The 17263-nt window shown below is 44.1% G+C and overlaps 1 protein-coding gene across 1 annotated transcript; it reads right to left on the reverse strand.

Annotated features, from left to right (window-relative positions):
* Nucleotides 1-1949: 1949 nt before the first annotated feature.
* LOC143325589 (ribosomal protein S6 kinase alpha-6) lies at nt 1950-16739 on the reverse strand. The gene is made up of 22 exons (XM_076738771.1): nt 16439-16739; nt 13840-13899; nt 13626-13742; nt 13461-13542; nt 13246-13326; nt 12551-12630; nt 11744-11850; nt 11293-11330; nt 10873-11015; nt 10689-10759; nt 10469-10557; nt 10171-10235; nt 9644-9746; nt 9341-9465; nt 8428-8550; nt 7692-7781; nt 7413-7571; nt 7169-7330; nt 6897-6973; nt 6366-6483; nt 5813-5953; nt 1950-3196 (listed from the first exon to the last, which is right to left on the reverse strand). Exons 1-22 carry the CDS (start codon nt 16463-16465, stop codon nt 3071-3073), a joined length of 2184 nt encoding a protein of 727 aa, XP_076594886.1. The 5' UTR covers nt 16466-16739; the 3' UTR covers nt 1950-3070.
* Between the last annotated feature and the right edge of the window lie 524 nt (nt 16740-17263).

Genomic DNA, 17263 nt, shown 5'->3' on the forward strand with positions numbered 1-17263 from the left:
CATTTGAGACAGAGGGCTGATCACTGCTCGTCCTGCTTGTTCCACATTAACTCATTATCACACACGCTCACTCCATTAATTCTCTTGCTTTTATTAGCAGCAAGAGCGGATACACACACATACACACGCACACATATACACTCAGCGGACCAATGACAAGGACTGCCTCTACCTCATCTGACAGCTAATGGCTTCATTAGGAGCAGCGTGTTAATTGGCTGACTTTGGGGAGACGCTCGTTAATGAGGATAAATAGATTCACACCTGAGCAGGGCGCTACCCAGCCACAGCAGCACTGTGGGAACTCTGGATGACGAGCAAGTGCGGACGAAAACTATGACTGCAGCACCTGTCCCTTTTTACTTCCTCCCAGCCTAAACACAGTTGTGCTTTCCTTGCCAGGCAGACTTATTAGCCAAGTGGTTGATTAGCACCAGGAGGCCAAAACAAAGAGCAGTATGTCAAAGCAATTAGCCCCACTGTTTACCTCTCAGCTCCCAGGCTGACTCCGAAATGCATCTAATGCAGGCGGGAGAGAGGGGAGAGGAGGACATGGAGTCAGCTCGGACAGTTGCAGAAAAGGACAACAGCTGGTCCATAGACCAACGTGTGTGTGCGTGACGTGTGTGTGATGTGTGTGCATTGATGGGAGCAGTCCTTGTGCCTCAATCCATCTGCTTTCCTGCCTAGATCTTCCATCCTTTGCTGTCTGGTCATGACAGCTCTGACACACACACACACACACACACGAATTCTCTTTACACACCACTGGTTAGAGGAGCTCATACTCTCAGGGGAGCAGGGGGCTGGACAGACAAAATGGAAGCAGGCGAGACTGATCATTTACATAAGGGTAAGACACAGATCCACTGAGGGACTGTGTGTTCAGCAGCCACAGGACTTGTCATGGACAGTGTTTCCACCTAGCGGTGGCTGATGTGCTCTGCATCTCATTTATGTTTACTGGGGGAAGACACAAAGGGAGATGAAGCTGCTTGGGATATGGTCATTGTTTTAAAGGGTCTGTGCACATAAATTACATAACAACAACAACAACAACAACAACAACAACAATAACAACAATAATAATAATAATAATAAATTCTCAATTTGTTATCACCAAACTCTGCATTTCCCCTCAGCTGTGTGAAGTGTTTCAGTATTTTAGCTCATTGCTTTGGCCGGTTACTGTTTTGTCTCATCAGCCTTGTTTCGAGGCGCAGCAGGCAGCTGTGTTTAGTGAAAACAGCTCTGATAAACCAGCTGAATGCGACCTGACCAGCACCAAATGACAGCTAGCCACTAGCCAGTGAACATAGTGGAGCATCTATCACGAAAAGATATTTCCCTCAGGAGCTGATGGAGACCAAAACAAACCGAAAAGGAGAATGAATATTTGATTTACGTTTACCAGAAGGCCAGACGCAAGACCTCAAATGAATGCTGATGTTGCTCGCTATCAGCTGGATGTGTAAATAGGACACGAATGTCTCAAAAACTTAAACTTACGGCATGGCTACAGGAAACTGTTTTGTGATTTAGATGAACCAACCTGTTAAAATGAGATGATGTAACGTTCGAAGACATAACACAGCCTTTTTAATTCAATACTCAGGGGGTTCACACCTACAGCCTCACTTCACAGTGTGGAAGTTTATGGTGGCTGACATTACTGAGTCAGTCTGCTGACTTCATGACTCTTGTTTACTTGTGCTACTGTTACACTGTTTTATTGAAGCATTTCAGTGATTTTATCAGACAGTAACGAAGAAAATTCAATGTGCCATCTTTTAATTGCAACTTGTGAACAAAATGGTGGCTGTTCAGCAAAGGTTATGTTCTCTTGCTGTTGTACTGGTGGTTGCCTTAAAATCCCCACTTTCTCACGAGGACTGGACAGGTGTTTGTGGTGCGTTGTTTGACAGAACAAAGCCGCTCAGCCCACTGACTGCATGTCAATAATGATCTTTAATGTCAATATATACAGAACTTGAAAGAAAAATAGAATCTTAAAAATCAAATGAAATAAATACAATATCATACAATTTCCACAATGTCTTTTTGAAGAGATATCCATGGAAATCTTTTTTTTTTTTTTTTTTGTTTAATTCAGCCTCTCTGGTTCGACGGGGTGCGTCCCGTCCCCCCCAGAGAATCCCTACAGCTCCCCCACATGCTCTTCATCGTCTTCATTATAGATATTTAGATATTTTTTGCAAACTAGAATTTCTGTTATCGTTACCACATTGTTTCACCTTCGAACTCTAGACATTATCTTTTGTCCATTTGCAGCTTATTTTACCTCTTTTGATACATTTTTAGCATCACAAAGTAACGAGTCAGACGGTGAATTTTAAGGGAAAAGAAATACAGGTTGTGTCCATACATGCTTTTATGTTACCAAAAGTGCTGGCAGAAGACCTTCATCCTGAGGGTCTTTCTAATCTGCCACAAGCAGAATCATATCTTTTTATTTTCAGGAGAGGAAACAGTCTCACGACGTCCCTCAGGCGATGCCATGCTGCCAGCACTCTCACACATAAACCATTATTCACGTTGAAGAAAAGTTAAGAGAGCAAAAGCAAACAAGGGAAGGAGAGAGAACTGAGGAGGAGGATGGCAGAGCGTAGATGAAGAGCAGTGTGGGGTGGGGGTGGGAGGGGGGCACAGTTTACCGAAGCAGCTCTGAATCAGCCAATCACAGTGAAGGAGAACATCAGCTGGTGCGCTTCTTCCCCACACGGGGAAGAAAGAATGAAAGGCGAGGAGGGCGAGTGCATATGAAAGCTGTGGAAATAAATACAAGTCTGTCTCCCCAGCAGTAACAGATATGTGAGTTTCCTCTCTTCCTCTTCAGCTGACTTCTTCACAATGCAACCTCGTCCAGTGTGAGTGTGCGTGTATGTGTATGCGTGCATATGTTGGGTGTGTCAAATAAATAGATTAAAAAGGGAGACAGTAGGTCTGACTGGCCAGCACTTCGGTCTGTGCGCGTGAGCGCATCTTTTGCGTATGAGAGTCTGACTGAGGGTGAGGTCAAAACTGGAGGGCGAGCGTTGTGTGTGTGTGTCTACATGTCTGTTGAGGTGAGTTTCTTCATGCTGCGTCTCTGGGCTAGACTGGACGCCGCCACAGGCTCCAACACCGGCTGACTTGTCTTCTGGCTCAGTGCTGAATAGGTCGCAGCCATGGCTCCCTGGAAGAGAACGACATGCACACTTGGCTTCAACTTTGAAATCCCTACAAGATTTTAACTTTGAAGTAACCCTATTAAGACTTTATTGGTGTGTTGCAGTCCATTTGGCAACCGAGCCCAGCACAGGAGTGCGCATTCTTTCTTCAAGAGCGTGTACAGATCAGTCTGTTTTGTGCTAATCAGAATCCTGAATCTGTGCTCATTTCACCACAATAACTCTGATGCTAATTTCGTGAACTTCAGCACTAGACTCCATTCAACTTGACAGGTTTTTCATATTTTGGGTGAGTTATGATAACATCTTATTCAACATTGTATTACGCAATATTTGTCTGTTGATCAAGTGCCACCCACTCATCCAGAGATGAATCAGAAACACGTCATACATTATCTGAAAACACAGAACGGGAGCAGCACTAAAAACACTTTCAACAAGTGCAGAAACATCTTAAAAAGTAGAAGAAAAACATTACATCATCAAATTACAAGCAAATACAGAGGGCTGTGGTGCACGTCGACGAGGTGAAGAGGTTCAGTCACAATGAGACAAGCTTGTGTAATCACAGTTTCCTCGGTTATTCTCCCCTCTCTCTCCCCTCATTTCCTGTCAACTCTCGACTGTCATTATATAACAAAGGTGAATTATCCAGAACACATGCTTTATGTAGCTGTATACTGTACGAGTGTATGCATACATCGGTATATGCAGTGGCAGAGAAGGTGCCTAAATGCTTCAAGAAAGGGACTTGTTCAAGCTAACAAAGAGGCCACAGGTATGAAAGTAACACATCGGGATGGCAGTGGAGTCCAGCAGGGCAATTCACTACAAACTGTATGTCAGACCTTAAATCACATGAGCAAGAGAGCAAGAATAGATCACTGACAGCAGTGGGATTCATGACTAAAACCAGGATGACGAGTCTTCAGTCAGCGACAAAAAAAAAAGGGAAAAATGATGATGCATGGTCACCGTTGTGGCAATAGAAAAGTGTAATTTAATGCGACAGCCATCTATAAAGCCTCGTCAGAACCGAATACTGCTGCTGACCTAGTGCATCCCTCAATAGTGGTACGATCCTTGGATAATGTGCACATGCATTAAAGTTGCTCCACAGACGTGACAGCGACCTTGTTTATGCTGCTGGCCTTCACAGTCACCAAGTACGCCTGAGCATGACAAGCGAATCTGATAACATACTGTATTTCTATGACGGGGGGGGTGGTCTGCCGGGCGTAAACAGGGCTGTGCTGTCATGGTGGTGAAGAGTGAGCTGAGCCACAAAGCAAAGCTCTCAATTTACAGCTGATCTTTGTTCACACCCTCATCTATGATCACAGGCTTTGGGTTGTATCTGAAAGAAGTAGACCACAGATCCCTGCAGGGCGGCTGGCCTCCCTCTGCGTGATTGGGTGAAGAGTTCAGCAATTTCAGATTTTGCTCTCATATACAGCCGGTACTCTCTGAGGCCTTTTTTACACAGACATCGCACAATAAGGCCATAAAGAGGACCCATCAGTATGCCAGCTTTGCTTTTTTCACAGTGACCCAAACACCTCTAGTATTATGCCCCCCCCAGTGTGTGATTTTAGAAAGCATGCTGGCGTTCCGCAAGCAAAAGAGGCGCAACCTGTCACACAAAAGCGTCAGCATCTAGGCAGAACAACACTGCCTCCCCATACTGTGCTTGCCCGTATGTTTTAAACAGACGGGCAAAGTTTAATAACGGTGCAACATTCCTGGCAGGCTGTGTAAAGCTGGCTTAAGATTAAGAGAAGTCAACTAAGGTGGTTCAAGCACTTGCTAAGGATGCTACCCAGATAACCTCCCTCAGCAGGAGGTTGAAGAACGACTGATCCTGCACAGGGCCATGAGGAAGTCTCCTCTGCGGTGCTGTTTTTACTGTGACCTTTGTGCCTTCAGGTAGAGTCATGTTGATGTGGTCCTCAAGCCTTTGGAAGTGGAAAGTGTCTGATACATTCCAGGTGATGCTTCCTTTCATTTTCTTTGTCACCTTTGTTTTCTACTCTCTCATCCTATCTATCCTCACCTTGATGTGGGATGTCACCATTTTGAGAAGTGAACAAGGCAGCATCCTTTTTTGTTGTCAGTCACCTAGCAACAGTGTTCTCATGCCTTAAACCGCTTGAGCGTCAGACGTACGGTGTACTCGACTTCCCGTGTCAAAAACACGACCTGCAATTTCCATTTGAAAGAAGTATCTGACCTGCATACGTGGCAAGAGAAGAGAAAAGGAAGGACACATCTGCTGCGTTGGATCTGGTATTAGTAATAGATGAGATTAGAAGTGTGTGAATCACCAAGGCTCACGCTCACTTTTAAATGTCAAGAGGCACAGGCGATGTACGGGTATGAAGAAGAGTTCAGACTCTCCTGGTTTGGAGAGATGATGTGGTTCCATGTTTAGAAACACTGAAGTGTCATTACCCATAAGGCCTACACATGTGAGACCATGCATCTCATGTTGACCTCTTACATGACTGATTTCAGAACATTTGATCATCATGTTACACCAATCACGATTACCTGTGCCGAGGAGGTCATGTTTCAGTTCCTGCGTCTTTATATGTATGTCCATTAGGACGACGTACTCTCACCTTGACGAGGTGTGGTGCATCATGGCGTGTGAGCTGGAAGTGTGGTAGCGTATCTCTGCAGGTGATCCAGGAATGCTTTAGAACCTGCTCTGCTGTGTATCGCTGGTGAGGGTCCACATGGAGCATATGGGACAGCAGGTCCTGGAATATAACACAACATCCAGTCTTCTAAGTGTAAGAGGAAAGAACAGACTTTGAACTTATGTTATGGAGGTGTATTTATGGTGTTGCCGTAGACAGGCCTGGCTGATTTTTCATTGACAGATAAACTGATGACATGTCTCAACCATAAACACACATAAGAAAAAGAGGCCATCTTTGTTGTTCACTCATCTGTCTGCCTGTGACAAATCCACATAGGATCAAATCTATTATATATATAAAATATTATATTATATTATCTAGCTAAATTAAAAAGAAGTGCATCCACTTTATGTAGCTCTTTTCAAAAAACAAGTACAGACATCAGACAAAAACTTATTTGCATTAAACTTTGAAAATAGGCTTTAAAGCCACATCACAGTGCGAAGCGACAAAGTGTCAGCGCACGTACCTTTGAGGTGTCAGATACAGTATCCCAGTTGCCTCCTGTCAAAGAGAACTTGCCAGATCCTATCCGGAGTAGAATCTCCTCTGGTGTGTCGTTTGGCCCATTAGCAAACGGCGTGTACCTGACGGGGGAGTAAAAGGCAGAGATTAGGAAAACACGTGAACATATTACAAGCTGTTCCATTTCATTGATTTTATTCTATTATATAATACTCTCAGAAGGCAAACTTGGCTGCCACTTTGTGGTAATTAAACACATCATGAACGCAACTATCTGAAATTACGTGCAGAATTTGCAGCTGTACAAGTTTAATCCATTGCTCCAAACTTGGGTCTGTGCACACTTAATGTCCATAAATAACACCAACAGCATAAGCAGTAGAAGTGACAAGAGCACTGAAGTATAGCCCCTATTTTGAGCTCCATCTTTGCGAGGCATTAAGACTGGTTGAGAAATCTGGACACTTCACTATTAATCACTCCCACCCACATTGAAGACAAAATCTCCAACAGTTGTTGCTGAATGCAGTCTTACCCTGCCAACATGGTATACAGTAAAACTCCAAGACTCCATATATCACAGGCTGCATCATAACCTTGCCGCATTAGTACCTGGACCCACACAAACAAAGACAATCCATTAGTCTCATAATGACAACGGGAATTAAATATCTCTTTACATGCAACTGTCCACTTTATGTCCACTCTTTCTCTTTCTCAATATCTCTAAACTGCACGTTTCTGGTATGAAATCTTTTACTCCTTCTCACTGTCCTCCCTTTGCTTCCATTGTTCCTCCTCTCTTACCTCTGGTGCCACAAAGTTGGCGGTGTAACAGGGGGTGAGGAGGAGGCCGTTGCCTCCCCGCAACTGCTTTGCAAATCCAAAGTCACAGATCCTGATGGAGTCAGGATTTCCCGAGTCATCCATGTACAGGATGTTACTGGGCTTCAGGTCTCGGTGGACCACCTGAAGAGAAGGAGGAGGAGAAAGCATTAGACAAGAAGATGTGTACTTTTCACTGGTGCTCATATGTGTACGGTTTCCTCACCCCTTGGCAGTGGAGGTAGTCAACAGTCTTGGTGATGGTGTACAGCACAGCACTGGCCTCTCTCTCAGAGAAAAACTTCTGCCTGAGAATCTTGTCCAGCAGCTCCCCTCCCTTCATCAGCTCTGTCACCAGGTATACATACCTGCCCTCGTCATACACCTGACACACACACACACACACACACACACACACACACGCAGGCAAGAAACAGTCAGTAAGGTGACTAACTACTCTAAAAACTTAACTGTCATGGAACGCTCACACACAAATGTTACTGACGTCTTTCAGGGTGATGATGTTGGGATGCTGCCCGTATCGCATCAGGATTTCGATCTCTTCAGAGGGGTCCCTCTTAATTTTGTCTATAATCTGAAACACATGGAAACACAGACACGAGCAGTCAAACAAACAGGTGAAAAGACTCTCTGCTGTGTAACTGTGAGTATTCAACAATCCAAACTAGCTGAAATAGAAGCTGCTGCTGGACTGTTTCAGATGCTTAGGCTGTGCTGCCCCCTGCTGGTCTGTTGGCAACACTAACCACAATCAACACGCTCACTCAATTTACAGCAACTTCATACACTCTGGTTCTGAAACATTTATGAACCCACGTTCAAGAGACACCAAACTATCACAATGTGCATCCACACTACAGTCATGTAAACCACTGAGCTTTTCAATGCTGATCAAATAAAGTCTTCAACTTTGGCTTTCACACAGTTTCAAAGCAACTATTAATTCTGAGCATGACACATCATCGCTTTGCACTTTAAATGTGGTGCATCGGTGGCTTGAAGGTTAGAGAAGCAGGATTCTGACGGAAAGGTCACTCGTTTAATTCTGGGGGTGGAGGATAAATCTTGAATGTCATTAGCTACTGCTGACATGCCCTTGAGCAAAGACCTTAACCCCCACCTGCTCATGCGGGGCTGTTCAGTGACCAACAAATCTGTGATTGTACTGGGTAACTCTCAGGAGTGACTAAAATTAGCACTGGTGCATAGTGAATTAATACCTTCACAGCATAGTCCATGGCAGAGACTCGGTGTACACAGCGTTTACAAATGGAGTAGGAGCCGACCCCTATGTCCTCCTGCAGCTCGTACAGATCAGAGAACTTGGCCGAGCCCCCGTGCATCTGGAAAGAACAAGACGTGAACTGTTGCATTCTTCAGCGTTCACTGAATAAAACAGAAAGTGCTCCAGTGTCTTTCACGAGTCATGGCTACACATTTGATGTGATCACGCATAAACCATTACAATGTCACTACAGTCCACTGTTGGTCCATACAAGACAACAAAAGTGTGTAGTAGTTCAGACCGTCCTAGTGTTGTGTGCTCCCACAGTATCCGTTTTAACACTTTTCCTCACAAGTATGCCGGAGTGGAACGTTAGTGGATGATGTTATTACATATTCAGCAGTCAAACTGTCACAGCAGATTTACCACCATTTACAAGCCATTCACACATCACTTTATGGCGGCAAAACGCTGTCAAATTAACAGTTATGGGCACAAACGGAGCCATGCTGAGTGTGGGGAGGACAATGTGTGTGTGTGTGTGTGTGTGTGTGTGTGTGTGTGTGTGTGTGTGTGTGTGTTATGTGTCTGCACTGGAACACAGCAACCATTAAAAGGATAAATGTGGCTGTTTTGCAACACTGTGAAATTTTTCTAGTTTCTGTAATCCTGTCAATCAATTTGATCCTATTTTCACTTCATTGTACACACATTGTTTTTTAAGCTTGCAGTGAATTCTGTGAATATTCTTGTATTGAACGCAGGCAGCGCGTGAGCACCACGTATTCACAGAGTTTTGTCAACTAAAATGTTGTGAGAATTGTTCAGTAACAGTGACAGACAAATGCGTGTGTGACCTTCATGTTTGGAAGATAATAATTCACCTGTGCGACATAATGTGTTTTTACCTGAACTATAGGGAGTATGCTGAGCAGCGGGGAGCTCTTGTTCTCATCCATAGGGGCTGGAGCAACAAAACTGAAGCCTTTGAAGAGCTGGTGGGCGTTAGCACTGGGAGGGATACCTGGGGAGTCTAAACATACAAAAGATAATGAACAAAATCGACATATGAACACACAAACACGCACGAAAATTTTGGACTCATTTCTTGTAGTCAGTGTTCAGTTGCAGTTTCCATGGCTGCAGGAGGGGCGGTTGCTTTTTCAGCTCAAAAGCACGTGAACAGAGCGTGTGTGTGGGAGTAGATTTACCTTTAGGCGTTTTAGCGGTGAACTCTGGGTCGAAACAGAACGTGTCATCTGGTTTACCTGCTGCGGGCTTGAATGGAGGCTGGAGCTCTCTCCTGTACAATTTCTGAGGAAAATGCAGGTGTGCACGTGCAGAGAACACACACGTACATGTTAGAATTCAAACCCTACCACGGGCTGTTTAGAGCGTGGAAACATGTGTGAAAGAGAAGCCAAGACCCCTCCCAGATTAACCCCCTTCCCATCCCTCTACAGCCTGGTCCAGCCAATAGCATTCTGCTGGCTCTTAAACACTCACGCAGGGCTATTAGTGCACACACAGTGAGAACTGGCCCACAGCCCAGACACATACAAACATGGTTGGTGTGGCCAAGACGGATGGCCAGTACACACCAAGCCAACCGTTTGTTAGGTGTGAATCCTCAACAGAAGCTGGAGAGTTACATGTGTGTGTGTGTGTGTGTGTGTGTGGGTCTGTGAGAAATGAGAGGGATGTATGTATGTGCGTGCACGTGCGTGTGTGTGCTCACATTCCAGTCGATGGTGGAAAAGAAAGCGTGGCGTTTGATCTCCTCCACTCCATCGGGCCCAGCTCCTGAAGACACAGATCACTCAGGTTCAGTTAACTTGGCGCGTTTGCTTTTTATTGTTTTCAGAGGATCAACACGTTCACACATTTCTCTCGCTGCGGTTTTCAGCATGTGATTTAAGCGGGTGCCAAAATGTTAACAAGCTCAAGCTCAGCGAGTGGCGCAATGTGAGGATCAACACACCTCATTTCCTTTTATTCCAACAGGTCCACAGACAATCAGCTTAAATGCACCTTACCTAGTCTGTTTGCAGGGTTCCGTTTAAACAGCATTCTCAGCAAACTCTGGGCTTCCAAACTTAGGAACTGGGGCATTCCCAGCTTTGCTCTGGACGACAGAGAAGAGCAGAGAACCACAGGTGAAATGAAAAAGAAAATCTACGGCTGATCATTACATGCTATCAAAACCTGTCCCACTTCTGCCATGTTTTGAGCGCTTAATCATGCATAATGTCTCACTTGAGAATCATGTTCATGGTCTCATTGCGGTCTTTCCCTTGGAATGGTAACGTCCCTGTTAGCATCTCAAACTACAAACACACAGTGACAGAAAGGGAAAGTAATCAACAGGATTATCAGTTCGTATCAATGTCAAAGCACGAAAGACGCATCAGTGTGTGCAGGTTTGTGTGAGCATGTGTACCATAAGAACTCCCAGAGACCACCAGTCCGCACTCTGTGTGTGTCCTCTCCTGTTGACCACCTCAGGGGCCATATACTCCACCGTACCACAGAAGGAATAAGCCTTCTTATCAGCATCTACTGACTCTTTACTCAGGCCAAAGTCTGCACGACAGCAATGCAAAACAGTAAGATGCACAGCTGACTGAACAGTCACATCCAGGAATTATATTATGCAGAACTTTTACATGAGGTGCTGGTAAAAGCAACATAAAAACAGCTGCAAAGGAAAGTCAGCCCAGGGACCAAAAAGGGGTTGTACATCTAGTCTCAGTAAATACATGTTTAATATGAAACAGTCTAATTGCAGGTTATTAACTAGATCAGACTGTTCAATCTGTCTCACTAATCACATTTATTCAGCATCAAGTCAAAAACATACCTGTTAACTTTATGTGTCCAGCTTCATCAAGTAAGATGCTGAAAGACAAGAACAGTTTTCCATGGAGGTGAGCTTCAAACAGTTCTGCACAACACGCTACCAATACAGCAGTGACAGCATTGAAGTCAACTCGTGCATTTTGTTTTCTGCTTCAAAAATATTCTGTGAATTACTGTCAGTCATTTGTCTCTTCACAACATCTAAAATCCTTTCAGTGTTTCACACCGTGCCTATGCTTTACATATACACTTCACAGGTAATGTGTCAATTCTCTTATAGCATGATTTCCTCTATGGCATAAGAGAACAATTTAGCTTGTAGGTCTTTGACAACTGCACACATGCAGTCACAGACTCATCTCAATCAAGAAACCAAACACAAATTATAGGTGTGCATGTTTGGGGTTTGAGTGTGAAAGGTCAAAGGTGACGGTGAGGTCTAGGTATCATACTTCTCTGGCTTGAGATCTCTGTAAACTATGCCCAGGTTGTGCAGATGGTCGAGGGCCAGGGCCAGCTCTGCAAGGTAGAATTTCACATCTTCCTCTGTAAACATAACCTGATAAGAACTGGACAAATTTACTCTCTGAACTCAGAAGAGGAGAGAAATTCAGCAGCAAAGAATAAAAAAAAGACAACTTCAACATTAAGCTTCAGCAACCACAAACAGAGAAAACAGAGTATTATTATTGTCACAATATCAACATTTCAAATAGGTTTCACGATTCAGCAAGCTGTTGATTTGACATTGCCAGCAGCTATCGCTTTGGTTCTGAGACATGCTCTCAACACAAGGTCTGTCGAGAGAACAATCACACATTGTCTGAGTTCCCTGAAAGCATTTGAAAGGAGCTGATCTGAGCCTCGAACTGACAACAACCGATGCTTTAAAAGCGAATAAAGATTCCAAGAAAAGCATTTGTGTTTCCGTGAGGAATTCAAGTCATAATTTGACAAAAAAAAAAAAAAATGCAAAGCAAAGACCAATGACTTGGCAGTACTTGTGCTCTTCTAAAATACAGAAAATACTTTTGAATACTAAATTTGCACCTGTTCCATTTGCAGCTGTCAACTTAATATTCTTCGGGGTTTTTAAGAGAACACTGCTGCATGTTTAGTTCAGATTCTCACCAATATGTTTAAAACACTAGGGGTAAAGAAAGAGAGCTTTAAAAAGGACATGCTGTACTTTACAGGTAGAGAAGAGAGAAAAGGGTGCAAATTAGTATGAGATGGAAGGCAACAGGATGTCAGCTTACCTCTTTGGATAAGCGAGTGAATACATCCCCTCCCCTGAGAAAGTCCAGTATTAAATACAGTTTCCCTTCTGTCTGAAAGGCTGGCAGACAAGAAACAAGTAAACTCACTGCAAGATAATTACAATCCTCATTCCACAGAAGTTGGGACGCTGAGTAAAATGTAAATAAAAACTGAGATCAGTCATTTACAAACTATCTGTGTTTATTAACAACGGTTTTCCAAAGTGTTCCTGAGCTCACGCAGTAACATCCTTCATACAGTCATGTGTTCACAAAGTGGTGAACCTCGCTCACATTTGGTTTTATTTATTTTTACAAAGCAGCTTTTTTGAATCTGCTTTGTATATTCTGATTTCAGCAGAGACACATGAAACCCACTCAGAACAGCTTGCTACACATCCACAATGATGCTGTTGATATATCAGAATAAAAGTAAATATTAGCATGATCCCTTGATGTTAATCATTATTTTCATGTGTGTGGTGGCAATCTCATCTGTTCAAAACCTAACTGGGGATAATTCATGTTTAATAACTGCATACTCAAAATATTTTGATAACTGATGTTAACAATGTTATGATTAACATGAATGTGCACATTAGCAGCTTATCCCTAACTAAGGCTGAACTGGGATGTAATCTGTATGATTATATATAAGCTCCTGCAAGTTATGTAAATAAGAATATTTCTCTTACCGTAGTGCAATTTCACTATGAAGGGATGATTGACTTCCACTAAAATGTCTCTTTCCATCTTAGTGCGAACTCTGTCCCTGACTGGAGAGACACAACAGGCAGGAACAGTGAGAGAGACAAATTCCCCACTGAGGACAGAATATACTGAGTATCTGCATGATTCGCAATGTGTTGTGTTTTTGTGAGGCTGTCGATTGAAAGCAAAGTCACTCTACCTTTCAAAGATGCCTTTTTTAGAACTTTCATTGCATATAACTGACCAGCATCTGGACCCAGGATCTTCCGGACCAGAAAAACCTGAGAGAGCAGGAGAAATTTAGAAACAAACACCCACCACTGCACGGATGGAAACATTTGATCGGCCTGCTGCGTTTCCTCACCTTGCCAAACGAGCCCTGGCCGAGGACTTTGAGCAGTTCAAACTGAGATGGATCAGCCTTTTCGCAGCCCTCTTTCACATGGTGAGTGATAGGAATCTCCTTATATGTCCCTTCATCCTACACAAACAGAATCAGCATGAGACAGCTAGTTATGTCATCCTACATGCACACACACACACACACGCTCCAAGACCTCAAGCCCATCATTACTTACACAGTGCGAGAAAGACTCTCCCTCCTCCATGGGCTCATCCATGATCTGATGCCCATTGACCTGCAGCCAAACCAACAAGTTTCATCAGAGGAGTCGGGAACAGTAAACACTTTCACAAAGCTTGTGCGTCCTTGTTTTCAGCTGAGCAGGACTATGACTGCAGCTGCTGCACGCCCACATGTATGATGGAAGATTCAACAGATGAAATCAGTGAGTCACATCCAATAACAGCGCGCTTTCACGTTTCCAACTGCAGCTCTACTTGTTGTCAAACAGTATGGAGTCCATACTCTAAGCCCCTCCAGCTGTCCAACTCTCATCCTGTCCCTATAAAGCCCCTCACTATTAGCATTCTAGCTTAATCCCCAGCCAGAGCAAAAACAACATGTCTGACTGGCTCTGAGAGTCTGATGTTTGCTGGGGCCACAGTCAGCATTCAGCCTCTTGAGGACAAACTAGGGTCCAGCTTTTTCAGGGTTCCTGGCTGACGGTTGTGGCAAGATGCTTTTTTTCTTTTCTTTTTTTTTTTTGACCACAGAGAGACATGCTTTGTTTTACTCAGAGCTGCATTCAGAAGCCTTTGACATCCCTCTGTTTTCCTTCTTTAAATAGCCATACACCGTGCTACTGTCAGCAGAGGACTGTCAGATATCTCAGCATCTGCCAATAAATCAAATAATCTGACCCCTTCTCACATTAACCAGGTCTACATATTTCAGTTCTGTGCTGAAGCTCAGCCTGCGTGATGTATTCAGTCCAGTGTGTTTGTGTGTTGAATTCCACCAAGCCTCTGAAGAGGGGGGATGAGTCATAGCGCTACGCAAGCCCACTCAGTGGGTGGAGCCACCAACATACACTCACTCACATCCTCAAAACAGCAGCCAGAAAACACACTTTCCAATATCTTAGCTCTATAGAATCAAATTAAGAGCAGAAACATTCAAATGAGTCAAGATGCACACTTCAAAGCAGGACACCGCATAGAGAGATGTCAGAATGTAAGCCTCCGGTGCATCTCTGAAGTACTACATCCAGGCTAGCCGAAGCCAGGGCAGTGCTTGTGTCATAATTCACACATACATTTTCACTCCCACCTTTGCTGTGGCTCATCGAGGCTTGTAACGGAGTGCAGCCTACACTTGCACCACCAGTCGAGCCTTTTTCAGCCATTTGAAAACGACGTCTGACAGCCGTACATCATCATAATAATATGGCCTTACAGTCGCATGACACTGAAATTCAAGTCAAAAAAATGATACAAAGCAGCACCACTGGCCCTGTTTACGTGGCTTCACTTCGTGTTTACACCTGTGCTTATCTCTGCAGCTTTTAAAGGAGCAGCATTCAGTGAAAAGCAGATTAAAGAGTTGATCTGTAGCAAGAGCTCAAAAATTCGGCCATAATGGTTAAAGAACTGTTCAGTATCTCCATGCCACAGACATAAACTGAGGTCTTGCTGTGGCACAAGTCTCCATAACTATGACAGGAAGAGTTTGCTTCGGTAAAGACTGGACAGGGTCAAAGCTGTGTGCAGCAGTGGCTTCGTATTGGCTTTAAAACAGTCACAGCAGTCAGTCAGACAGTTTGTACAGTAGGTGTGAATGACTGGAAAGAGTCCCGGAGATGGAGAGGTTTGGGGTGTCAGGTTGGCTTAGCAGCACATGAAAAATACACCTCATCGTGGGCCCATGCAAAAGCAAAATGAACCTTTCCACCGTTACCAGAGAAGTTTTTCAAAAGGCATCGCTGCTTTTCTAAAAGTCTGAAGATGACAAGTTCGCCTGTAATCAATACAAAGGTTTCCATTCTTTTCACATGTAGCTGTCTTTAGGAGCCTGGTATGAACTATATGTATCGGTACTTGTCAATCACAACTTCACTTAACTAATTTACTCGATATAACTTACTGTCAGCTTTTCAGATCGATAGTTTTATGAGATGATGAGTTATTACGTAGCTTACAACCCGAAAGTTATGCCTAATAACAGCATCACTAATTCACTTGTGCTGCTGACAAGCCAGCCCTCAGTAGTGACAACGTCTGACCGAATTGAACTCAGCTAGTATTAAAGTTTGAATAAATTCAACGTTGCGGAAACATGTTTGTGCCTTACTATAGCTACGCAAAAACACTTTACCAGCTCTTCCATGAACTAGACGGCGGAGGTTGAGTAAAAACTTGTTTCCAAGTTTCAAGCCTGCAAGCTGTCAGCTAGCAAGCTAACTGAATGCTAATGCTATGTAAGCTAAGCTAGCTGTGAAGCAAACTCCTCTCGAGAAGTGTAAATAATAATAAAAGCTAAGAGGAGGTCATGTGTCATTGGAGAAAGACCCCGTCCTCTGTGCAGAGTAATGGACAGTGGTGAAAGCCGGGACGGACGGCTATCAAACTAATAAACCCGGACACTGCAACAAAAATAAACATCTAACCAGCTGTTAGCTTTAGCTAGCGTGTTAGCATGCATCACGGTGCGCTGCAGGTCGTGACGCGAATTTAAGCTCTACCCAGCCTCGCAGGACAAGCTAACTTAACGGGACAGCGCAAACCAAACCCAATCATAAGCAAATTAATATGCAAACCACGCGTTTAGCAACTCACCTCACTACTAACGCTGTTTACCTCCATCTTGTGCCAGGATTCCTCTCTAAGCCTAAGGCATCGTAGTCTACCTAGACCCCCGCTCCACGTTGCATGTCTTCCCCTCTGTGGAAGTCCGGCTATTCTGCTTTGATGACCAGATGCAAGCTGTGTGGCTGCGGACCGCTATCAGGATGGGATCAGGGGGTCGCCGCGGTGAATAGTTGATGTTAATGACTGGACCATACGCTCGCCGAGAACACCGCTACCCAGCCATAGATGCGAATATGGCGGCTATCGTGGTACCTGATCGTCAGTGAATGAGAGTTTATTGACGTATTTATGACGCAATTCAGTTAAGGATTTCCCCCGTCCAAACCAAAGCAACGGATCCCGAGATAGAGGGGGAGAGGACGTGGTGGCGTGAGGGGGGCTTGATGCTGCATGACACACTGCGTGTGACACTCATGCATCCGGGTGATGGGCCATTTGTTTGCGACTGAAATAGTTACTGCCATCATAACAGCCAAGGAGTTTCATTAATGGTTGACGCAGGATAAAATTAGGGAGCAAAACAAACCGTCTCTGATCAGGGTCTCTGATCTTAAGGGTAAGTTGAATGTTTTAAAGCCACTGTTTCATAAGCCTGTCCAACCCTGGTCCAAGAGGAAATAAGAGGCTTAAAGCTCATCCACTTTCTCTCCAGCTCTGGCTCTCTCCCACCCACACGCACAAAGTCTTTGTGTGGTGAGGTCATGGCTACACACTACATGTGTACATCTGCTTATGTGTAAAAACTGAATAGGTCAGTGCAGCATGGATATAACCTTGAAGGTTAAGTTCAAG

The sequence above is a fragment of the Chaetodon auriga genome, chromosome 9, assembly GCF_051107435.1.
Source record: "Chaetodon auriga isolate fChaAug3 chromosome 9, fChaAug3.hap1, whole genome shotgun sequence".
Lineage (NCBI taxonomy): Eukaryota > Metazoa > Chordata > Actinopteri > Chaetodontiformes > Chaetodontidae > Chaetodon > Chaetodon auriga.

Coding starts and splice junctions, on each gene's coding strand:
- LOC143325589 (XM_076738771.1), bottom strand. CDS start 16,465: ATGGAGGTAAACAGCGTTAGTAGTGAG. Junction 11,016..11,292: donor TGGACACATAAAGTTAACAG/GTATGTTTTTGA, acceptor GCTGTCGTGCAG/ACTTTGGCCTGAGTAAAGAG. Junction 9,466..9,643: donor CACCGCTAAAACGCCTAAAG/GTAAATCTACTC, acceptor TTGTATGTTTAG/ACTCCCCAGGTATCCCTCCC.